Genomic DNA, 26530 nt, shown 5'->3' on the forward strand with positions numbered 1-26530 from the left:
CGCATCAATCTGACTCTATGGACAGAAGTGCCATCTCTATAAACGTACCACCAGTCTTCGATGGCTCGAATTACCCATGGTGGAAAATTGCTATGCATGCTTTTCTATAAGCTCGTGATTTTCAAACATGGGTTCGTGTTGTTAATGGCTATGATTATCCGTTGTTACAGAAGGAAATGTAGTTTTTCCAAAGTAGGTACTTACTGCATATCTTGAGAATATTTTCGGTTTCGGAATTTCCTTGTTGTCCAAACAACCTTGGTCTATAAATATTTGAGTTTGCATTTCTTGCAAACTATCCTAAGAGCTAGGAAAACTTCATTCGTGTTGTTTCTGGTGGAGCCGTCTATCCAGAGGGAAAAGTACCCTAATTAGGTGAAATCTTTTACGACCGCTCGTTTAAAAACTTCTGTAGGACCAAGAAGCTCTACGAGTACCGTTGGTTGGAAATAGATAATTGCATTTTTATTTTAGTTTTCGATTATTGATTTGATTGACTAACGATTGTTGAAACTTTGATTGCACCTAATTTGATAATTCTTGAGAGCTTTCTCTTCTGACATAAGGTCACTCAAACTAGATCAAAATATTGACGGGATCTTTAGAGAAAGGGCTATGGGATAGACTGTTTTAGCAGTCTATCCCTTTCAAAATGGTTGACACTCTATCTGAAGGAGTGAAGAACCCACCGTGGGATAAAGGGTGAAAATTTTACACAACATATAGTTGGCCGTTTAAAACACTAAAAGTTGCTCATTTGTCTGTTCCGCCGTAATAGATGGAACTGCATCACCTTATCACTTTGTATCTTTTTTAATACGCGTCCTTCTATTTCGCAATAACTACTTTTTATCGTTTCATGAATTGGAGATGTCCAATACGTGTGCAGGTTCTAACTGCTAGGAAGATCATACGACACAAAATTAGTCGTTTTTCTTCTGTTTTTCCAAACGGCATATAGTTGGCCGTTTTCCCCTGTTTTTTTTTTATACGACATATCATTCACCGTATAGTGAAGACTTTCGACTACTCTTTCATTTGAAAGAGAAGCTGATTGAGTTTTGGGTGAAAGGGGGTTACCCTCTACCCATAGGATGACCTAATTTGATCAAATTTGATCAACTCTTTCATTTTGAAAGAGACTCTCAACCCACATAGCTCTTGCTCTTAGAACTGTTTTTAGATATAAAGACAACTTGTGATTATCCATTGTTAACAGACTCTGTTCGTATGTGATCGATCATAAGTGGATTCAAGTTGTGTTGTTCAGGTACTATAGAAGGCAATTTAATATTTGAAGACAAGAAGATTTTTCTTATTGGTTTTCGTATCTCGTGATTTATGCACACATCTTGATCGTCTGGGATCTGACTTTGATCTAATTTATTGTTGATAGATTTGATCATATAGTCGTTTGGATCGGCAACTATCATTTGTTGGTATTTTTTAATGTCCGAATCTGATAGTTGTGAATCTGAATCTAAGTTACTGATTTGGATTGATCTTACCCGACAAAGGACATTACTAGTTTAAATGGAAGACCCTTTGTCAAAACTCAACGAATCTTTTATAAAATATTATAGGAGTAATTACCAAACAACTTTGTTCTTTTACTGTTTTGAAGACGATCAAAAGGAGTTGAGTGCTTATGAGTCTATGACTTTACATCGGTAGAGCAACTCAAGATAGTGATTTCTGTCTTGGGATTCACGTGCGTGATTAAACAGTCGTAAACGCAGGGATACTAAGGGAACTAAGTAACTAGGGGTAGATTATTTGGTCTCAACTATATGAAGTCGGCTTTGTACTTTGTATAACGGCTTAATTCTGAGAGTATTCAAAACTGGACTAAGTCTCGTGGTTTTTCTGCATTTGCGGTTTCCTCGCTAATAAAATCTTTTTGTGTCATTTATTTTACTTCCCCTTTAATAACTATTTTATTATAATAAAGTAAATAACACTTGTACGTTAAATTCTAATCACTTGACATTGACCCTATAGTCAATTGGTCTTGTACCGTAACTATTGTCAAATAAATATCTTGAAGTTGTATTGTCTCGACTTTGTCCATACACGTTCACTTAAGATATCAGACTTATAGGTTGAAACGAAAAGATTGTGGTGTACTTGGGTACCCTCGTCATTTCAATTACACCTTGTTTATTTTTAATATGTTTCCATATTAAACGAAGATTATATCAAAGGTGTGTCTGATACCCGTTAGATGAAAAAGATCTGGTGATGTATTCAGTACCCTTGTATTTTCAAGTCTAACTGCAAATACCATGTCATGATGAGTTGAATTTAAGTAATATAAATTACTTATTGGAAACTTCGAAAAATAAGTAGGATTAACGAGTTCAAAATTGTCATTTGTATTCAAACTCATCTTCTTACCACCTACGTCTTGATTGGATAAATATTTCATCTTGAATACCTTAAATATCTCCAACATAGTCATTTTGAGAAATAAAAATATCATCTCATGTTTGAATCACTTATAGACTGAGAAAATGTGACATCAAACCCATGTCTATCATCTAAAACTTACTGCTCGTAGATTTCTTGAATACATAAAACATACCTTGTAATACCCCTATTAGAGTAACGCTCAATCGAACTCACAAGTTTTGCTATCCCCAAGCTTGTTTTCAATGTTAGTTGTACAAAATTATATCTTTATTTCTAGTCTACTAAAGTCAAATCTCGAACTAGGATTAGAGTATGATAGTTGAGTATCACACATTACTGAATAACCCTCGAATATTGAAGATTGGAGAACAAATGAAGACATTTGGAGAACTTCATCAACAAAGAGGTAAGTGAAAACTTATCTATCCTATTTACTCTTGGCATTTACCATTCTATCTTATAAGACTATGTCGTATGATTTTTGTAGATTTAATATTGAAAAAAAGAAATTTTGAGTTCAAGCTTGTCTTGGTTAAAATATCGAAATGACTCTGTTGATGGTGGATTTTCGACGAAGGCTAAAATCGTAAAATCATGATCTTGCATATTTCAGACACGGCTTCAGACACGTATGTGAAACTCATATTTTAGGATTCGTGAAAGCTCATTTCACAATCTCTGATCGAGCGTACACCCTCTTAGAGCATGCATGGATATATGATCCATAAAGCCTCTCAACTGAGCTTTCGGCACTTCTCATATTTCATCAACACTTATGTATATGAATCGATAATGATTGGATGGCTCTTAGACATATTGCATGCTAGCATAGAGCATTAGTGTCTTCAGGATGTCTCAATGTTCCCTGACTATACATAACTAATATTCAGAATGAGTATGATGTCTCTACCATGTCATACCTCGATTCTCGAATAAACGCTCCTAGATATATTGCATGCTAGTATAGAGCAATTCATAGATTAATTCTAGCGCAACATTCATCAATTGAATTCCTAGAAAATTATCTCATTACTCTGTTTCATGGCTTATTCTCAGATGAATTCCATGGATTAGTAATAGATATTCAATCTATCTCATTACTGTATTTCATGGCTAATTCTGAACTGAATTCCATGGATTAGTAATAGATATTTACTTTTTGGGAATTTAGGCCAACACCCAATAAGCCCCGAGAAAATGGTGCGAGTGTACTTAACAATAATGCACGAACGAGCACCCAAATATGCATAAGTGAGCACCCAAATGCATAAACGAGCGTTCAAAAATATGGACGAACGAGGAAACCTATGCAAAATAAGGGGAAAAAATAATAGAAAATAAAATAAACAAGAGGCGCACAGGACCGGGCCCGCCATCCGGCATCTGGCCTCTCCCTTTATTTTATTTTAACCTATTTTATTAATTTCCTTGTCTCTTGAAAACTCCTTGTTTGAGCAAACTTCCTCGTTTGAGCAAAACTCCTAGTTTCTCCATATTTCCACACATGATTAAATATTATAATATAAAATAGGGAAGAGCATGGGACCGGACATACGGGCCGTCTGGCCATGCCTTGGCAGTGGACGGTCCCACGGGTCTCAAATTCCTTATCTTTTTATTATTATTTCTTCTCTCATCTCATGAAACTCCCTCGTTTGAGAAAAAAAACCTAATTTTTCCATATTTCTCCAATTTTGCTCAAACTACCAAAAGGCCAAAAATTCAAATGGTCACACGACTTTCCGGGCTTCTCACGGAAAATATTAAAATATCATTATTTTAATGTTATCAAAATATTGTTCGCACGAGAAAAGTTCTACTTGTTCATTCAAGCAAAATCGAGAGTTTCAGTTAACATCAAACTCTTTCGAAAATCCAAAATATTTCTCAAACGCACACTAGAAAATATCAAAACTCTCAGATTTGATTCACAGACGATATGGTGACACGAGCGTGCTACCTTGATCGACCAAGGTCGCCCCCTTGGCTTACAGAAGCAGGTCCCATACCCTTTTATGATTTTGACCTAATTAATCTTCCATAATTCATATTGGGTTCAAACTTTTTCTAAACAACTTGGAATTTGATCAATCGACCATCAGTTGGTCCCACGACCACCACAGCCAGTTTCATACCCCTTGGTTTGTCCCTCCTCTCTCCATAATTAGGTTTTACCACCTAATGCTCAGACGAGCACTATTTTTAATAATGATTAAACGAGCATTTAATTATCCTTTCACCAACTCGTCTACAAAGGACTTTGGTGCATACTTATTCGATCACCTGGGTGCTACATGGTCATCCCATCATCCCATGTAGCCGGTCCCTCTCTCACTCATTGGTTGATTTTCAGTAAATCATCAATTCATCAACAATCGATCAAAATTAGGGTTTCAAACCAAATGCTCTACAAATCATAATTCCGAGCAAGTTTAAACATTAATAATTCTATGTTGATCCAGAAATCAACATCTTAATTAATTGTACAATATTCGGTCCAGCTACCAGTATTTTTAATGTTTTATTTGGTCCCGCTACCAATAATTCATGAATCGAGCAATATTGCCCATTTGCCCAAACGAGCAATATTTTCACAAACGAGCAATATTTTCTCAAACTAGCAATATTTATTATGCTCATCTATCAACACCAAATTGCTTCAGTTAGCAACAATCAAATGGGTTCAAGACTTATTGATTCAACTATCAATTTCTCGACCGAGCAATATTCCTCATGTTGATTCAACTATCAACATTCGAGAATTTTATTGATCCAGCAATCAATATTCTAATTCATATTTAATGTTTGGTCCTGCTACCAACATTTTTGCTCGACTGAGCAACACGGTTCGAACGGACGACCATCTAATATTTCTGAATCCTACTTTCTCATTCAATCATTCATGATATATTAGATCAGAAATGAGCATTCTGCATAATTCAACATTATCTTTGATTTCCTGTCAAATACTCGACATATCAAAATAAATCTTTGATCGAGCAATCTCATCGGACACTCGATCCAAATTATCAAAATATCATTATTACCTTGACTGGTAAAATGATATATCACAATTTATCAAGACTCAACGTCTTTCCAGTATTCTGTCTCAACAGACACCTTATGCTCAATCCATGAGTCTCAGAGCATACCACATTCGTTCATCATGCTCGACTTATCAAGGGTAAGACTCATCTTCTAGTCAAGTCAACAACTGACTAATTAAACACACGTCTTCCTTGCAGACTCCACATTCATGCGATATCAATTAATCATGTCACATGGGGGATATTCACTAGGGGTTTGTTCTGGCGGCCTACGACACGTGTGTACACCCACGATGAGAAATGTGAGTAAGTCATGCAAGCAGTTGAGGGAGTTATCAAACCAGTGGATGGACAATCAACCAAGTCTCTGCATCATGTGGAACTGGTTTAACCACGATTTCCCACTTTCCCGCTCTTTTACTCCACCAATCGTCACACTTACTGAGATCAATGTGTCTATTATTCTAGCAATATAAATAATTTTCTGAATCCACGATTGAAGGAGAACAATTTTGACCAACAAAAAATTGTCGCTCAATCGATCAAAAACTTATCTCATCTGAACTCAACAGTTCACCAACTTGCAGAAATCGTCAATACATCCAAAATCCTTGATCATCATTGATCTCACACACACTTCCCATCTTCCCTCCTACAGATCGACCCTCACCCCACTTTGTGACCGAATTGACTCTGAAACGACCATTTTCTTGGTTTAGGCCGGAGTCCTACAGATTGATCTCTCGAACTCGAAGCACTCCCGTGAAATGCATCTGTTTGAAAAAGTTTTAGGCAATTTGCTCGTTTGAGGATTCTCCGACCGTACGCTCGAGTCTCCACTTTCCTAAAGCCATCAAATCGTTTTCACCCATCAACAAACTCAAGCGATGGATGTTATAGATCCTTAACAATCTTAGTTAAAAATGATTTACTATTCAAGAACTATTTTTGTTTTAAGTTGACCATTTGGAAAATTTCCCAAGCAGCAATGCATATTGTAGATGGCTATTGGGAATGTTTCAAATTAGTTATTTGAGAGAAAAAAACTGTTTGGTGATAGGTAAACATACTTGTATTTTTTACAAAAGTCAGTTTGAATTCAGCATATTGTAGAGGTTCGCAAACCCGGTTTGCAAATCCTTTACATCTGAGTACGAGAATTAGGCAGGTTCGCAAACCCAATTTTCAAACCTCTACCATCTGACTTTTATGAACTGCCAAGGTTTGCAAACCCTTGTGCGTAGACTTCGCGAACTGCCAGAGGTTTGCAAACTTGTCCAGTTCTAGTTTAGAAAAGTACACAAACTATTTCATATGTTTATGTTCGACTTTGCTAGGAATATCCTATGCACTTCTAAGACAAATTTTATTCATTAAATCACTTCGTGTTTGTGGATCATTGATTAAATCTTAAGTGTTATTGAACACCACTATGTGCTTGTAAGTTCAATGGTTAGTTAGCCGTTATGAACCATCGTTGTGCACGGCTCCAGAACCCTGAACCATAATCGTTAGACAAATTTTATTCACTAAACATAGAGACTTGTGAAGCCCGGTCTGACTCCTTTGCCTGATAGTTCGAGCATCCAGATCTTGTTCTTGTCGATCTTTGAGGTTTTTGTAATCTTATATCAGAAACGAGACAGATAAAAATCACAAAGTTCTATTCGTCTCAGACTTTGTGATTCCTCAGGATAGATATATAAACTCTTCTTTGATTAGTTTGAATTATCTTTGAAAGTTAATTAGTAATCCGGGATTCTCAGCTGACTAAGTGTAAGTGTTCCGGATTCATGAGGTTTGATGGACTTTGTCTATTGCGAATATATTTCCAAACTCATATTGAAAAATCAAAAGGAAAATCAAATAGGCTTGTTTATTAGAGGCAAATGGGTAGCAAATTTATTTACTGAGGCTGAAGCAATTCTTAGGCTATAAAGGACGTCAACTAAGGGAACCAAGATCTCATAATCTTGCGAGGTTCAAGAGGCGTAAGGAGCACAACTACATCTGAATTTCTTGGAGGGTCAATTCGATCTCAACAAAATTCCAGTCTGAAGTCTGATAGTAGGCTAGTGTTTGTAGCGGTCTAATATGGTGTAGTGTTCAAAGCTGGACGAGGTCCCAGGTTTTTATGCAGGTGAAATTTTTCTCGTTAACAAAACTCCTGGTGTCTTTTGTTTTTCCTTTTCTACATTATATTGTTTTATCTTTATAATATAGGAATAAAACAAGTAGTACGTAATTAATCTTGATAGTTCAAGTCCTTATAATTTGAGATTAAAAACAAGACTTGTTCTTGTGAAATTCGCATCTTGAAAGATAGATTGCAAGTTTCATACTTGTTAGGATTTGGATCCTCTTATTTCGGATACGCCTAGATTGAACTTGGATATTGATTTTAGAGATCATCCAAGAACTCTTCGATATAATCAGGTTCAAGGACCTTTTGTATAAACATATTGATTATGGAAAAGAAAAGAGATAAACAATATATAAATCTTATTCAAGAGTCTTTACTTTGGCCTACATGTGATTGAATTAGATTTTGTCCACACATGTTGCCATAAAAATTAAAAATGGTGGTGTACTTGGTATCTTTTCCTTTTCAACTCCTATTCGGCGGGTTGGGTTCACTTAATGAAATATAAGTAATGGTTTTTCCTTCGATAACACCAAGGCATTTTTGGCACAATTGGCCCCAAATTTGGAAAAAGATCTGTAGCTAAGCGTGATCAGGCTAAAGTAATCCAGGGATGGGTGACATCCTGGGAAGAAGCTACTGGATGACCGTAACAGTGCCCGCTAAAAACTCCACACTGCCGGATAACCGCTTTGGCTAAATGGGAACAATATTGGTGGGGGGTTAGATCATTATATATGGTATCATAGCAACCAACGTGTGACCTTTAGAGGGTGAGAGAATATGTTGGAGGGGTTTGGTTAGGTATTGGTCTCATGAATGACAGAAAACGTCAGAGACTTGAGATTGAGTATATTCTGAAGCCGAAGGCAACTCTAATACCCGATTTGAAAAGTACGGTTCGTCGATTGGAATATAAGTAGTGGTATTCCCTTTCATAACACCGAGGCATTTTCATCATAATTGGTTCCAGAGTTGGTAAAAAACTCAGTAGTTAAGCATACTTGGGAAGTTGTTATCAGATGACTGCTGAGGTGCCCGCTAAAAACCCCACACTGCTAGATAACCGTGGTGGCTAAGTGGAAACAATATCGGTGGATGATCGGGTCAATATACCTGGACTGTTTTGTGCGAATCATTTAAATACAAGCACACGTTAAATAAATCTCAATCAAAAGTATTTTTTTGTTATATGAGGACATTTCTAGAAACCATGACAAAGAAAGTAATAATCGATATGAGTGTATCATGTTCGCGATGCTTTACTAATCCCGTAAAGAGCTTTATTTAACTTGAAACATTTTTCTTCTTTGTTGTTTTTCGCATAATCAATTGGTTAGTCCCTATACATTTTTTCTCTAAGTGTCCGTTTAAGAAATATATATTTCTCTAAGTGTTCGTTTAAGAAATATATATTTGACATCCATTTGATATAATTTCTATTTTTTTTGAGATGCCACGCAAGACGAATGGTATCAAGTGTTGTTAACGGTACAAACACTCCATAGTAATCAATGTCAGGATTTTGTTCATATCCCTTTACAACCACCCGTGCCTTCAGTCTGTGACACTATTCACACTACCATCAGGCATGCATCTCGTCTTATACACCCATTTGACTCCAATAGATTTCTTTCTTAGAGGAAGAGAATCAATCTCTAAAGTATCATTCTTCTCGATGGAATGAATTTCATCATTCACGGATGAACCCAACCTTAATTTTGTACCACATTTTCACAAGATATAAGGTCACAATCTCCAAACGTTGCATAACAAACAAATTATTCATCAGAATCATTATTAGTAGTTGTTAAAACATAATCCTGAAAATGAACATGTATAATGCGAGTTCGTTTTGAGACATGAGTTGTTAGAGCTTGTTGTTGTGAAGAATAAAAATCAGACCCAAGAAGATCATTTTTTGCTAACAGACTGTTTAGAAATGAAGTTGTGGTTGGTTCCCGATCATGTCTATTAAATTAAATTGTGGTTTATGATCATTTTTGAAATAATTAAATTTCATTCCTAACTGTACTTTTTTGTTGTTGTAAATGTCCTTTGCTAAGCTTCTTCTTGAAAAAATTTGATATCTCTATTAATAATGACACCGATGGTGCTCAGATTGAATAACCTGTACCCTAATTGGTTCTATTACTGTAGTCAAGGAAGATATATTTCTCGACCTTCACGTCTAGATTTTATCGTTTTTCAGCTGGTGCATAAGCCTATACGATACACCCAAATACACGACATGAAAAAGTGTATCAACAACCTTTACCCAGTTTTTGTACAAATTATCTGAAAGAGTTTCGAGAACACAATCAGTTCATGTACACGAACTGTTCCTATCGTTACAAGGAATCATCATGACTTTTTGTGATATGAACCTACTCTGATACCAATTGAAAAGGAGAGGGTACCAAGCATGCTAATAACTTTTTTTTTATCTTAAAGGAGAACATGTGTAAAAAACTTTTAATGTGGAAAAATAAATACATACACATGACACACAAGAATTTTGTTAATGAGAAAACTACAATCTTATTGAAAAACCTCGGCACCTAATCCTGTTTGAACATTACATTATATTAAGACGCTACATACACTAACTTATTATAAGACTTCGGGATGGAATGTAGTTGAGGCCGAATCGACCCTCCGAGCAATTCAGGTCAACCGTGCTCCTTTGTCTCTGGACCCAACGTGATACCATATACTTGATTCCCTTTGCTGATGTTCTTTACATCCCTAGGAGTTGTTTCGGCCTAAGCGGAGACCTTTGAATATTTTGCCTCTAACAGATAACCTATTGATTTTCTTCGGAAATATATATAATCAAGGTAATGGAAATCTGTTTGCTTATGAAGGATATTCAAGGTAAGGTTTTATAGATGCCTAATCGATCGAATTCACAAGATCAATCTAACAGATATGATACTTGTGGAATTATAAAATCCGAGACAAAGAGTACTTTGTGAATTTCTATCAATCTTATTTCCTAATCGATAATTCTTGAATGGTTGTATAACAGAAGAGACAGACCTTTAAAATAAATAAGAATTATGATGATCAAGATAAGATTTCAGATATCAAGAACTATCAGGTAAAAGATAGTCTGACCGGGCTTCACGAATCCCTTAGTGAAGACTTTAAAAGTCGTAAGATAATACAGTTTCACGAAGAAACCTAGGTCGCAACTAGGACATAGAGGTGATAGAATTAAGATTCTAGTTTGCAGAGAGTCCTCTATTGATAATGATGAACATGACTAGGTAGATTACAATCAAAGTTGAGTCCGTGAACTAGTTTCCATGTTTACGAATTGCTTTAGCACCAAGTAATCTCAACTTCTCAACATAGATTGATCATGCACGCATGAGACAAATTTTCGTTGAATTACAAAGAATAATGTGCACCTGTGTCTTTATCGATATAAGTGCAACAAAAGGTTATCTCAAGAACAATGGTTACGTTGTTCCCAAATCATCAATCATTCAAGGATTTTAATAACTTTCAAAGATTAAATCAGTTCGTGAACTGTCCAAAACAGTTTGTAAAAAAATTGTCGTCTTGGAGTTCTGAAAATTTTCATATCTATAAGTACACGAACTGTACAGATTAGTTTGGGTACTAATTAAGTTATAAAAAAGTATCCAGGAACTTCTTAAAATCAACCAGTTCACGTACTGACCAAATCATCGGTTTGTGTACTCGTTAAATTAAAAGTATCCAAGAACGTTTCAAAATCAACCAGTTCGCAAACTGACCAAATCAGTTTGTATACGCGAGTTGATAAGAGAATAATTAATCAAGTCTTATTATTTATATATAAGTTCCAAGTTTGTGTACTGACCAAATCAGTTTGTAAACATAAAAAACTAACTTGATGACTCCTATGAAATTTTTACGCAATTACGATATGTTGAACAATAAATTGCTGTCAACCTCTTATGTGATAAGTTCTTCATTGCTTGATTTTATAATTTGAGATTTATCAAGTAATAGCTTGAACTCGAAATTTCTTCTTTGGAATATTCATCATAATACTGAAGTCATACGACATTGTCTCAGTAGATAGAATTGCAGAAAATGTGAGTAAATAGGATAGCCAGTCTTCACATACCTTTGTCCATGAAGTTCTCGTAGATGTCTCCATTTTTTTCAGTCTTCAATCTTCAAGGTCGATTGGTGAATTATGGAGGACGAATTATCTCCTGTATAACTTTGCTATTGAAGTATTAATAAATTTCTTTCTTATATAAAAAAAAAGATCATCTGCCCACATTGATCACAATTGTCCAATTATTTAGAACAAGTTGTCTACAGTGTTGTATGTACCAAATAAAATATGTCTCGTGGCAAAGCTTGATGGTGGACTCAACACCCCATTTACATGTAAATCATCAAATTACTATCGTTGTCAACACAAAGGTCCAACAAAATCTGATGAGTTGCGAATATGGACTAACGGGACAAGAATAATATTTTCGATCCACTAAATGCCCATGGGCCTTAATAGTCAATACCCATATCCAATACATCCTCTTATGATTTAGAGAACTAGGATTTTTTTATTTATAAATACAAGAAGACATGAACCCTCCAAAAAGATAGGAAATCAAACTCTAAAAACTCTTGTGAAAAACTTTGTTGCTAACTTGAACGTCGGAGGTTTTTTTGTGGGTACTCACTGCTCTGTTATTAGGATTCATTAGCACAAGAAGATCTACAATATCATTACATATATCATCCTCTGAGGTGAATATCAATTTTCCCAAAAATAACTAAGTTTTATAATATTAAATTATTTTATTTTACTCACAAAATATAAAACTCTCATCATTCATGCTGCTATCACATATTTACGTGCATAATAACATAATAAATTTATATTTCTAAGCAGTCAGATTCAACATTCAATTTTGTGCATCTTCGTAATAGAAAATTGGACCGCTCAAAGTGCATGTTCATTTTGCACTCGTGAGGTGTGAAACTAGTCATATTATAAATAACCCAGTTTTCCATCAAGCGCTAGGTAACACGAATTGGGCCACCAATGGTTTCTTTTGTTGAAATTGTTAATCACTCGCGTTCCCTCCCTGATTCCTTTAGTAAAAAAAGAGAAAATTAGGGTTCATCAGAAGATTCTTCGCTCTTCTTCAAAAGAAAAACTAGGGTTCACTTTTTGCTCCTTGTTCATTTGTTTTTCCTCCCGAATCGGAAAATTCAAAGATTGATCGGTGATTCAGGTAAAAATTTCAATATTTATAGGTTTCACTGCGAATTGATATTCTTTTTGATTTTGAGAATTTATTTTTCTTATCGTGGGGGATTTGATTTATAGCGTGTTTATAGGAAATTATAGAGTTCAAATACCTAATTTCTCGTAGCTGATGGATAGACATTTTTGTTTGGACTAATCATCAGAATGTCTGTTGTTTTTGTTAGTTTCAATTGGTTTTTGTGGGGCCCATGTAGTAGTTTTGTTAGAAATGGTGGACTCTCTTATGGATAATCAATTTATCAATGCCAACAGGTTCTAAGTTAGAGTCCACAGATGTATGCTTGAGGCTAATATGATTTGATGTATGGTATATGATAGCAACTATTGTTTGGTAAGCTTGTACGCGCGTGTGCATTTTTGATTATATGTGTCCGTTGGTGGATATTGTCAAGCATGCCTAGTAGATTAAAAAGGATTTTGTGTCAGACTAATCAGATAAACTTTTTACGACAACAAGAAACTATGGTGAGAAGTGTTGAGAAACTAGGAGACTTGTACTTCAATGATACTTTTAGCCTGAAGGAATGTGTGCTGTAGCTAGCAGGTAGAGTTCTAAGATTCTACGCCGGCTAGAAGTTCTATAGGCATTTCTAAGTTCTGACTTCCCAAGTATAAAATATTACCAAAATTCATTTCTGCATTTAATATTCCGATGGAAACGGGGGTAGGATTTTATTTGAAACTCTGATTAATATGTACACGTGCTCTTTTTGTTTTTACAGATCTGAGATCGTTACGTTAATCAATGAATGCAAAACATCTAGTGGTTGGTTCTGGTTCTCCTAGTGAGAATAGTGGCTCTAAGGCTGTTTTGGAAATAAATGGCCTCGTTCTCAGACCAGTAGTATCCGGTGAAGCAGGTGAAGGCTTACCATATGCTCCTGTTAATTGGCCTAATCCTGGTGATATTTGGAAATGGAAAGCTGGAAAAAGGAAAAGCGCTAATGGGCTCATGCAAGATAGGTACATATATCTTCCGCCAAGTTTACAGAAGACTGCGGAAGGGAGGAAGGGTTTTGCAAGCAAGCTTTCACTTCTAGAGTTTATCAAGAAGGAATATCCTACTGTAGATTTGGATGCCTTCTTTGCTACTTTTAGTTGGAAAATGCCTTCGACAGACTATGACCCAGGTTCGGCTGATTTAAGCTCTTTCTCTTTCTCTTCCTCTTCACTTCTTTTTTTATAACTTTATGTTTCTGTTTTTTTGTTTAAGCTTGGATGTTTGTAGTAATTTTTTTTGTTCTCTGCTATTTCTGTTTGCTGGCTCTGGTTTAGTAACTATCATATATATTTGAGAACCCCCCCCACTTTACGGTAGCACTCAATGTCCTGTATCATTCTCATTATATATGAGAAGCCTTTTCTGTCTCGTTTGATGTTTATCGGGGTTCACAAGTTTTCATGCCACAAACTAACTTGAATTCCGTAGTACATGATGCTTTTATGTCTTCGTGTTTATTTATTTTTTCTCTATCCACGAACTGTGCTCGTCATCCAAACCCTTTTTCTATATTTGCTTATGTAAATTGTTTGACGAACACTTCCTTCGATGTAACCATTGATTAGCTTCTTAAATTTTGCAATTGGTATGTAGATGCAAGTGGTAGTGGATTGCGTAAACCATATGGATCTAAAATAAAGTCTGAGACTATGAAATGTAGAATCGGAAACAAGAAGTGCAGTCTCCAACAATCAACAAAAAAACGCTCTTTACCAACTATAGATTGTGATATTTGCTGCAGCGAGAGTGGCTTTTGTCGTGAATGTTGTTGTATACTTTGTTGCAAGACTATTGATTCAGGATATCAAGGTTACAATTTTATTAGATGTCAAGCAAAGGGAAGCGAGAACTTGAATTATGTGTGTGGCCACATTGCTCATATTGAATGTGCTCTACGCACTTACATGGCTGGGACGATAGGAGGAAGCATTGAGCTAGATGCTGAATACTACTGTCGACGTTGTGATAAGAGAACAGATCTCATACCTTATGTAGAACTAATTCTTCAGACCTGTGAATCTCACAACTCTAAAGATGATATTGACAAGATTCTAAATATGATATTCTGTATTTTGCGTGGTTCAAGAAAAGAAAAGGCAAAGAAGTTATTGAAACGTTCCAATTTGGTGCTGGCAAAGGTAAACTATGTCCTCTGATAGTTACTGTCTTATTTCTAAGTATGTGTAGTCCCATTCATCCTTTTGTACAATTCTTTGTTTTTGTTTTATTAAAGCTGGTATGACTTATCTGATATGTACATCAGCTTAATGGCGGAAATTGTCTTGACGAGATATGGAATGTGGAAGATAACAATATCTCAGGAGTTTCTGCTGGTTAGTTTGCTTCTTCATCCCATTCCATGGTAGTTTTTCATGATCTACAAACTTTTTCTTTTTATGTAAGGTTGTTACTCATGAGGAACAAGTTGTCTCTCGCTTAAATAATGAAGATTGTAATGTTGAACCTAGTCACTTCAAAACTGTAGTAATCTATTTTTTACTTTTTCCCTTAAAACATGTTTTCAACCATTCACTTGTTATTAAGAGAAACAAAACTCTAGAACAGGAGAGATATCTCATACTGGAAACAATTTTTGTTAGGGAGTCGGGAAGTTGTTGAGAGTCAACATCCTAAAGATTCCATTGTATACATTACTTCAGATCACCGGGTTGATTCCTCGAAACTTGACGATGAGATTAACAAAGTTCTTGCAGACTTGATAGAATCTCAGGAGGATGAATATAGAATTGCTATGGATAATCTAAATGCTCAGAAGAAAGTGCTTTTGGATTTGTATCAACAGCTGGAAACGGACAGGTCTGAGTTAGCTAAACGAACGTCATCAGAAATAGACCAAGGTGTGGATAATCTTATCCATGATTTCTCGAGCAAAGTTAATCAGATAAAAATCGAGGTCGGGAAACTCAAAGAAATGGAAAAGGTAGCCAAGGGATTTGGAATGGTTCCGAAAGACACTTTGAAAGCACACTTCGGCTTGCAAATTGAGAACTGAAGAGTGATAGAAACAAACAATTTTGCAACTTTAATGCTTCTTTTACTCCTTGGACATGTATGTTACTGTATCTTAGTTGTACTATAAGGAACCTTGCTGAAACTATGAGCACAGCGATAAGTACTCATACGAGGGACTAATACCCCTCGTCAGTCAGGTGTTCATCAGGTTGATTCTCAAATATAGGTGTAATATACACACCCACATCATTCTTCTTCAACAATTGTGTGTTTCTAATCTGATTGTTTCTCTGTTAATTAGTTGTTTGAATTCCATTATGAAACTGTAACACCAATGTGACATGGATTTCCTTCCAAAGAAAATATTCTTAACAGATGGATGTTCGTCAGTAACATATCTATTGACTGATGCACTATCAGTCTATCTCAGGCAAAAGAGAAGATGCTATGCCTTTTATTTCATCTTCATAGCTTTTTCTTAGTGGTTGCTGACAAAAATCTCTCCACTAACTTTTATTAGGTTCCTTCTAACCCTGTTGTGCATATTTAGGAAACTCAATGTAAATGACTAGTGTTATCATCGGACTAGTGGATGCAAATCTAATTTTGGGCACAAAATTGAACTCCATACATGCGATGATTGATGTTAGGCACAGCAGTTTGCGGTGCATTAACAAGCTTTCTTTCGCAATTTGCAAAAACCAAATGCTTGAAGAAAATGCCTTGAAAGCATCAATTAACTTCAGACAGATAATAGCTACAGCTCAGAACGACTTATAGCCATTTCTGATTACAATTAAGATGAAATTTCTTACATTCAACGTACTAAATGAGACCAATATAAAATGGCTCTAATTTGCTAAAATAACCTTAATACATTCACTGAACAAGGTTCTCAATGAAAGATTAAGAAAGTGCAAATACAAAATAAACAGGATGCTAGCTACAATTCACTGTACAACGATAAAACGAGTGATTCCACCTCTGATCTCACCATATCCTTCATCTTCTTCCACGGAATTCACTTCTTTAGGAATTGTAACAACAAGTTCACCACGAACATAAACAGCACTAGCTAGTTCTGGTTTTGTTGATGAAGGAAGTCTAAATCTCCATAAATCAATCTCAAAATCACCCAGAGAAAATTCAACAAGATTAGTATTATTTCCTCCTTTAGCAATTACGATCTTTGTAACACCAGGAAGAATATCAATCTTATGCGCCAGAACATCATTACCAAAATCATCATCTGTTTTCACTATGTAACGGAAACAAGTAGACGTTTCTTCAACAATCACATCTGTGTCAGAATGAAAAGGTAGCTCCAACACTTTTGAAAATACGTGTGGAAGTTAATGAAGTTTCTTCTGTCTTGACATGAGGCTCTGAGTTTCTGTTGAAGTGTAACTGAAAGTTAAACTTCTTTTCTTTGGAAGTGGATGAACTTTCATCATTGTTTTGGATTTTGAGATGAAGAAAATATGATCAAGAATCCTTTGTTTGGAGTATGAAATTTTAGCTAGAGTTCCAGGAAATGGAATTTGTTGAAAGTGAGAGTGTGAATTATTTAAGAAAGAAAAAACAGAGAGAAAGAGAATTCAGTAAGGACAAGTTAGAGAGAGAGAGAAAACTTGGTAGATTTTGTTTGTGGAGAAAAGAATGGTTTATGGTGTTTTTCTCTCTTTATTACAACCAAATATATTATGTTTTGCAGTTTCACCCTCTACTTCTAAGAAATTGTTAGGATGTTCTCTTTTTCTTTTGTTTTTGTTCTCTAGCTCCTCATACGTGTATAATTTTCAAGAAAGTCATCCTTCATGACGGAAAGCTTACGATGCGTAAAATATTTCGTAGCAAGTTGGATGCTTGAGATTCTATATGTACATACCCACCTAATCATCTCTACCTGATTAGAAATTTCCCCTAGAAACTATTGATAACAAGAAGAGTTGGGCGCGTGAAATGTTGGCACAAGACAAAATAATATAAACCCAAGAGACCCGGAGTATAAATTTTGTGCTTTAGTTTAGTATGCCAAAGCTAGTTTAGCGGAGAAAATGGATAGATCATTCGATCATAGAGTTTTGGAAAGTTTCCTATTTCCTTGCAGTAAGACCTTCTACTATAGTGGAATTCACTAGAAGTACTTCTCAAATAATAATTTTGTGTAGGGGATGAGTTCTTTTTGAGAAAAGATAAAATAGGAAGGTGCACGGATCCTTCGTAAAAATGGTTATCCATCAACATTTGCCCATTAAAATCTTAAAGCAGTGGATCCTACCTACGTCTGTGTGGTCAGGCAGAGATGATAAATGTCTCAGCAACCTTGGGAAGAATAGAACAAATAAATACTTGATAAATGGGGGCAATAACTCCAGTACACTGTACCCATCCAAGGATTTACACTAACAAAAAAAAAAAAAAAATTAATTTTTTATTTATTTTCCAGTACAACGATTAAGATGATAATTGGGTATTGTTCCAATTGAACATCAGGTAAACAGTATCTTTGCCATCTCCGAAGTAGCCACCATCTCGACGGAAAGACCAATAGCAGTGATTCCTGCAATTTCTACGCCAGTCTCTTTTGGCTTCATAAGCATGAAAACTCACTTTCGTTCCTCTTCCACTCGAATCATTCCACCACATATTACACCAAAACATGGTTGTGCTTGCAAGATTTATATGGAAACTCCAATGGAAGTTTTGCTGATACGAAAGCGTTTGCTCGCCGAGATCATTGTTTGCTGATTTGCAATGGAATGTTAAGTGTATGTTTGGATCTATATCATTCTCCATGTAAACATGTTTTCTGTCAAAAATCTCTGCCTGATTCACAGAAAATGGATAAGAGCACGTAGTAGTGGTGAAGATTATAAACTCTAAGAAAAACAAAAACAGCTACGACATTTGAAGTTTGACAATACCAGTACCACCCATGGTTATCTTTTCCAATCTCTATGTTGAGGTTGTGCACGAAATAAATAAAATGCTCAGGCATTTATGTGTAAGTAGATGTGCTTTCTTGAAAGGGCTGCAAAAAATTCTGGAGCCATAAATGGCTTCCTGTATCAAACGTAACTCGTTCGACACGTTTTCTAGCCACATTAACAGATTCCTCCTCCTTTGTAACAGTGTTTTTCTTTATCAATTTTTTTTTTTTACCGAGCACATAAGGATTTTGTGTGATAAAAACTAGGGAAAATTAGGGGGAGACCCAAAAAAAAATATTCTCATTGTCAGGCCTATAATTAATTTTGGATAACGTGACACCCATAAATATTTCTGTGACGGTTTATGCATCTGCATGACGTGTTATGCATACTGTTTTTTCAGGGATAACTCATTATGCATCATAATTTTTCAGGGGTATAATTGGCAACGCAACTTGGATATAACATATCTAAAAATCCGTGCCTTGGAATTTTAAAAAATTTATATCGTTGGAAATCTTTTAAAGAGAGCTACCGGACGAGTACAAACAACAATATCAAATTTTTGTTTTTCACGAAAAAATCGGAGGTGATCATCGTTTTAGAGAAAATTTCTGAAAACTGACTGCATATTCATTATGCAGCCTCCAAAAAAGATGCATAACACATTATGCAGATGCATAACGAATTATGCAACAATTTTCTCCACTGCATAACAAATTATGCCTCTGCATAACAAAGTTATGCATCTATAACAAGTTATGTAGCCATTGTATTAGTAACTACGTAAAAAAATGATGCATAATGCAATATGCATCTTTTTTCTCGATGCATAAAAGATTGTACAACAATTTTCTAGAATGCATTATGCATCCATTTTACGACTGCATGACATGTTATGTAATTATTATTGTAGGTGCATGACAAATTATGCAGCCTTAAGAATTGTTTCGGTGAGTCCACGAGGACCCCTTGAGGAGAAAGATGGAGTGACAGGTGTTGGTTTAACTTTCGTAACTTCGACTGTGGGTAGAATAGTAGCCGTCGGGTACCTGTTTTATTACCAAACAAGATCAAAGCTTGGTTGTTATTTCAACTTGCTCAAAATTCTTTTAACGTATAAATCAGAATTACGCATTAGTAGGCATACTTACTTGGTTGTGTTAATGTATTACGCATTAGTAGGCATACTTAAATGGGAAAACACTCGAGTCAAATGGCTCTCCTTTTTCTTTTTCGGCTTCATTGATCAAAATTATGCCTTTTGCATGAGCTGATTCGACCACCAATTTCTTTATCCGTCTCGAGACCATTGGATCCGTGTTAACACACACACAAATTTTTCCTGTTGCTTTTTTCAAATCTAATGATCCTGGATAGCAATTGCTAAATTTCTAGGGGAAAACAGCAAGAAAGAAAAGCTATCAGAATGTATCAACTATGTTGTTATACAACACCCATATGAACCATTTCATAGCTTGCTTCCATCTCACCCATATTTTCATTGCGGCAATGTCTCAAACACAACATACCCACTTGACTTGAACAAACAATTCATCCAGATTCCATTGTTTTGAACCCGCTGGTCATATAGCCATCACCATGGAAGAAGAAACACATCTTCATTCGAACCAACAAGCAACAAACTCCCACTGACATGCTGCAATCACCATCGAGATTCCATTGTATAACTTCACAATCCGTTGCTTTTAGTAATTAGATCTTCTTCTCTTATCTAGACACAAGACTTGTCACCGATGGTGGGAGAATGTCTCAATTTCAATTGGTGAGAAATAAGAATGAGCAGCTTGAAGTGATTCCTTCCATAACACCACCACCACCAGATTGAATGGCATGAGAAATTGTTAAGCTTGATATAAGCTTAACCGTAACACCAAGTAATGAAATCCACTCAATTACAGTCCAAAATTTCACATAGGAGATTCTAATTGATTTATTTTCGTTTATCTTTTAAATACCCATCTCTATCTCTCTCAATTCCAGATCTGCAAATACCCATCTCCACCAAATCTGAATTATACCCATCTCCTTCTCCCTGTAATACCACGAGAACTCGAAATCACTTTGAATCTTCTCGAAAAATCTTCTCAATTAACGACATCAGTATGATCCTTCACTGATTTCTCCTTGTTCTCTCGGAAAAAGGAAATCAGGAAAACAAAAAAAGACGATGAAGAACAAGAAGGGAAAAACTAATATTCTTTGTAAACTATGGGTTTTAGAATAATTTTCTTTGTAAAAATGGGTGCGCGCATGAAGTTTTACGATCTTGGGTTTCACGATAGGAAAATCTGAGAAAATGGGTCTCCATGTAGTTTTCACTAAAAACTAGTCTATGTCTACACGACCTAGCACTATCAAGGCCTGGGCTATCCCCAAATTATGGCCAGACCAATTACTATGCGTCATTCCTTGGCTTAGTTGGCTAGAATGTGGGGAATCAATAGGGCTTGGCCAGTGGATGCAGATCCGCAACACTGCTAATATGAGGTACCAGTTTGCTGAGAGGGTACCAAATTTCATATAGGACAAATGGAACAATGTTTTATCCTATATGAGATTTTGTACTCTCCCCAATAAACTGGTACCCCTATTAGCAACTTTGCAGATCCGGATCGTTTTCTAATCAAATGATATGTTAGGAAAACTGAGTTTCCGTTATAAAGTTAATATTGTAGATATTCAATTTCCGCCTGCTTTAGGACGGATGTTAAGTATCTATCTTTAGTTTCAACTTTATTTATGTATTTTTTCCTAATTTTATTATTATCACTAATTCTTATCTCTAACTCTTTTATTCCGCTAAAAATGTTTGGTAGACTGCTTAGTAAAACAAACTCAAAATAACTTTTTCTCATGTCAAATTTTTAGGTGGGTCCTATAGCTATTAAGTAGGACCCACTGTTACCCTATGGGTTGGTTCATCATAGCCCTTGATTGTGGTATATTGTTTTTAGGTTGTTCAAAATGTCGGTTCGCCAAGAACTATTCTTTATTAAACTGTAATTTTTCTTTGAGGTGCGATCAGTTCACAGACTTTATCATAACCCGATTTAATAGTTCAAATATTTTTCAGGTTTCCCTTTTTGTCTTCTTTCTGTACTTCCGAGGTTTAGTGAATGGTCCATGAACTTTTATTTATGGTTCTCTCATTTTCTTCCTCTGTTCTGCAACAAAAGAAATCGTTGATAGTTGTAGTCGATGGATGATATCTATGAATTTTTTAACTGTAAAAAGATTTTAAATAATCGGAAGTCTCTCGTGTTTCCTAAGGGAAAATTTTATGTACTGTATTGATTTTAAAACCAAATAAATTCTAGGGTTTTGATTTGGAGACTAGGATTATGGGTTTCCATATTCAGATATTCTAGTTTCTTAGATAATTATTAAGACTTCCTTTAGTGTACCAATTTCTAATTGTTTTTCCTATTGTACACTACATTTGGTGAGTAGAGATGACTGTTGGGGACAAAACTACAGAAGTGGCTACTGACGGGAAGTTACTGATGAAAAAGCGGGGGTATAACAACCACACCCAATAATTCGTTCGACAATCTGTATGGACTAAACTCCAATATAATTCCGAGAGCACCAACTTAAAAGTAAGACTCAATTAAGAAATACATCAAAGAGATGTATCTTTATTTCTCAACACAATCAGCAAATCAAACAGATAGAAATCAGTGAGCCTAAGAAATAACTTAGACAGTACCAAAGACCAATCCCAAGTGTCAACCAAGTTATATCCAACAAACAAGGTCGGATTTGTCAATTGATTGAACTACGCACAACCTGTGATATTTCAATTATATAGACAAATATAATGTGGAAAAGAAATAACACATACACCAAAAAAAAATTTAACGAGGAAACCGCAAATGCAAAAAAACCCAGGGACCTAATTCTGATTTGAACACCACACTGTATTAAGCCGCTACAGATACTAACCTACTACAAGTTAACTTCGGACTGGAATGTAGTTGAGCCCTAAGCAGGTATCACACAGATTAAGGTACAGTCTCGTTCCTTATGCATCTAAAACCACGCAGGATTCTGTGCACTTGATTCCCTTAGATGATCTCACCCACAACTAAGAGTTGCTACGAACCAAAGTCGAAGACTTATAAACAAATCTGTCTCCCACAAATATGTCTATTATTTATTCGGTTTTTGTTCCATATTTTGATATAAAGATCAAGGTGAACAGGAACCAACTGATAATCCAGTCTTATACTTCCGAAGAGCAGCCTAGAAATATCAGTCACCTCACAATAACCTAACTGATTAACAGAAGAAGTTATTGCGGAATCACAAGAGTCTGAGACGAAGAACTGTTGTGATTACTTTTTATATTTTACCTGTCGGAGATGAATCTCGATTAAATCTTAGATAAGATAAAACAAGTAAGATCAGAATACGCAACTACAGAGAAAATAGTTGGAACTGGCTTCACGAATCCCAAATGAAGTCTTCAAGTCTTTATCCTAATAATGGTTTTGGAAAAGCTAGGTTAAAGGAGAATTGACTCTAGTTCGCATCTAGGACATAGGAAAGTGTCGGGATTAGGTTTTCCAGTTGCTAGAGTTCTCCCTTATATAGCCTTTCAAATCAGGGTTGCTTACAATCAAAGCTAAGATAACTTAGTAACAAAGCATTCAATATTCACCGTTAGATGAACTCCTGATTTAAGATTCCATCCAAGTCTGCTTAGAAATTAAGCAATCAATCTCCACCGTTATATGGTCTTAGCTTATTATGCACAAATGAAATATACTTATATTTAGATATGGGTAACCGTACCTAAACGTGTATATTGAGTTGGCTCAATAACAGTTAATCGAAGTTATCCATATGAACACTTTTATCTTCACCATATTCATCTAACACATCTAGATCAAATATGATGATCAATCAATCATGAAAGATAATCATATGAATCTAATTGTGTTTCAAATAGAGTTGTTCCATTATTCACTATCTCAGAGAAATATATATATGAACAAATTGAAACAAAATCGGATTGATTGGTAATCGTACAAGTACTTTTGCAAGAATCAATTCATGAACATTAAGCCACGGTTTGCAAAGTTAATTTGCATTCCTTAAATCATAAATGTTTTAGTTCATGGGTATGAGAATCATACATAACTGATTCTAGAACTTAACCACTGTGTTCGCAAACTGGGTATGCGATCAGCAGCTCCGGACCTTGGCCTAGTCAAGCCGTTCGCAAACCTGGTTCGCTAACAACCGTTTCGGATCCAACTCAAGTAAACTCGTTCGCATACTAGGTACGCAAACAAGAGTTCCGGACCTGAATCATCACAATACAGTTCGCATACTAGGTATGCATACCGTGTTGTATCCATACATAGGTAATTGTTCTAAACTCTCATTTCAATCATTGAAACATCCTTAGAAGACGACAATGGTAATCTCACACATACCATTAGCTTCAAGTAATTTTCAAGTGATCCAATGATCAATACAAAACTTCCCAAGCTAACATCAAATGACTGTCTCACACAAATCATACAAGATGTTCAAGGTAATTTTCACATGATTATATTTTGACTTAATATTTTGTTTCCAACAAATAGATAGTCTCCAACTAAACTCGTCAAGAATATGACGAACATAGTTAAATAAAAAAGATTCCAACACATATTTCGAGAAATAGATAAGTGAGATAAACTCAGCTCGAAACATCAAATGTGTATAATGTAAAAGCCTATATAGCTATACGACTTAGTCTCATTAGAAGATAAAATTGAATAGACTTCTGAGTGATAGATAAGTTTTAGTTTCCACATACCTTTTGTTTATGATGTTCCTCCAAGCTCCTCAGTAGATCTTCGTCTTCAATTGGTGAACGTCGTGAAGTCGGTCAACTACACATTCTATCTTAATCCGAGACATAGCTACAAGTAGACTAGAAATCAAGTATATAGTTTTGATCGACTAAACTTGACAAACAAGCTTGAGATAGCAACACTTGCGAGTTCGACCGAGCAGTGCTCTAACAATCTCCCCCTTTTCAATTTTAGTGACAAAACTATCAATACATATGAATTACAAAATAAATAAACTTTGTAGCTTCTCATCCATCATGCTTGATTTCCTTGGCACTTCAACATTCCTTGAATTCTTCGCTACTCCAAGTACTCCAGCGATTCTGAACGTGTTCAACTCGTATCATTGTTGTTGAAGATCCGTAGCCATAACAATAAGAAAAAAAATGCTCTCAATCATTGTTATACTGTGTCATAGTATTTTATATCGAATCAAAGTCCAATTGCATCACAACTTTGAAATAATACTACGGTGATATGTATCACTCTCCCTTAGTCAATAATTCCATCTTACAATAAAAATCACTCCCCGTTACATAATTATTCGTAAACCATATGTATGTAGAGTGAACTACCAAATAATTCTCCCCCTTTTTGTCAATATAAATTGGCAAAGGTACGAAAACTACGGGATCATAATGAAATTCTCAAAGACATAATTCATGACTAAAAGATAACATATCAACTTTGTTTCGACGATTTCACATAGTCGAAGCTTAGTATATTCATCAAGGAGTTTTTAAAGATACAATAAAAACTCCATTGATTAATACTCGATTATTTAATAAACTCTTCTAGATAATATTTTTAGACGTCCCGAGTCGGTAACAACATGCCAAATTAATAATTCGCTGAAATTATAAAATAATACATCTTTGATTACCTGTGTAGACCCCACTTGAAATATAAATTAATAATTCATTTTAATGATTTATGAAGATTTTTGAAAAAAGATTCAATTTTTTTTTTAAAATCAATATCACGATTGAATTTCATTCTCTAATTTTTTTATCATCGTAAGAATTTCTGGTGTTGTTTTCTCAAAGTTAAACAAGAAATTATTCAATGTAATAATAAAGTGGGATACTAAAGGGATTTATAAAGAAACCACATTTGGAGGATACCTCCACAAATTGGGGGTATTTTTTGTTGCAGTCGATATTCATGTCGATTGCAACAAAAGGTATCCCCCAATTTCTCCACATTTATAAATTGGGTGCTTAATTGATAATGATATACATTGAAAAATGAAGCAAAGTGGGAGATTAAAGGGTACTTTGAAAATTTTAATATTATATTTTGATAATAAATTTATCTATATGTTAATAAAATATTAATTAATATATAAAATATTAATTATTAATTTATCGGTTAATTAATATCTCGCTTAATTAATAAATTTTGGTGGTCCTAACAACATTAATTTATAGAGTTTCTACTGTACAAGATAACTCCTACAATATTCCACAGTCGCACTCCCCAGAAAGATATGGCAATTAAGCACAAGTTCTATTAAGAACTCTCCTCCATTTGATGTCAGTCCCAAGAGAACAACATGTACGACCTTACTTTTACAAGAAAATAAGGATTTCTTTGGACATTGACAAATCACATGGATTTGTATCCAGTAAACTCGAATAAATTAACTACAATAAGACCTTATTGATTAATTTAATCGGAAACGCTCAACATAAGAAAACTTACGGAGCCATACAGTATTTTCACATAAAAGTGGATCAGGGAAACATCAATACTGTGGAATTTTCAAAAATTCATTCTATCTTTTATCAATATTTGCATAAAGACATAATAGACTTAACTTTGAGCAATTATGAGATACTAGCACAGTTCACAAACGTAAAGG

General features: G+C 35.2%; 1 protein-coding gene across 3 annotated transcripts; it reads left to right on the top strand.

Moving 5' to 3' along the window:
- Positions 1–12568: 12568 nt before the first annotated feature.
- LOC113333177 (protein OBERON 2-like) lies at positions 12569–16218 on the top strand. 3 transcript variants are annotated; one of them, XM_026579690.1, is made up of 5 exons: positions 12569–12851; positions 13609–14016; positions 14481–15025; positions 15151–15220; positions 15488–16218. In XM_026579690.1, the coding sequence occupies exons 2-5, from the start codon at positions 13632–13634 to the stop codon at positions 15898–15900; spliced, it is 1413 nt and encodes a 470-aa protein (XP_026435475.1). In that variant the 5' UTR covers positions 12569–12851; positions 13609–13631; the 3' UTR covers positions 15901–16218. The 3 variants fall into 3 exon arrangements, with proteins under 3 accessions (XP_026435475.1, XP_026435476.1, XP_026435477.1); XM_026579691.1 differs by having other exon boundaries at positions 12571–12851; positions 15548–16218; XM_026579692.1 differs by having other exon boundaries at positions 12571–12851; positions 15602–16218.
- The last annotated feature ends 10312 nt before the right edge of the window (positions 16219–26530 follow it).

Source organism: Papaver somniferum, unplaced genomic scaffold (assembly GCF_003573695.1).
Source record: "Papaver somniferum cultivar HN1 unplaced genomic scaffold, ASM357369v1 unplaced-scaffold_132, whole genome shotgun sequence".
Classification (NCBI taxonomy): Eukaryota; Viridiplantae; Streptophyta; class Magnoliopsida; order Ranunculales; family Papaveraceae; genus Papaver; species Papaver somniferum.

Bases quoted from the DNA above. Each gene is read 5' to 3' on its own strand.
- LOC113333177 (XM_026579690.1), top strand. From the start codon at position 13,632: ATGAATGCAAAACATCTAGTGGTTGGTTCTGGTTCTCCTAGTGAGAAT. The intron at 14,017-14,480 runs GTTCGGCTGATT...ATTGGTATGTAG, and splicing joins TTCGACAGACTATGACCCAG to ATGCAAGTGGTAGTGGATTG. The intron at 15,221-15,487 runs GTTAGTTTGCTT...AATTTTTGTTAG, and splicing joins TATCTCAGGAGTTTCTGCTG to GGAGTCGGGAAGTTGTTGAG.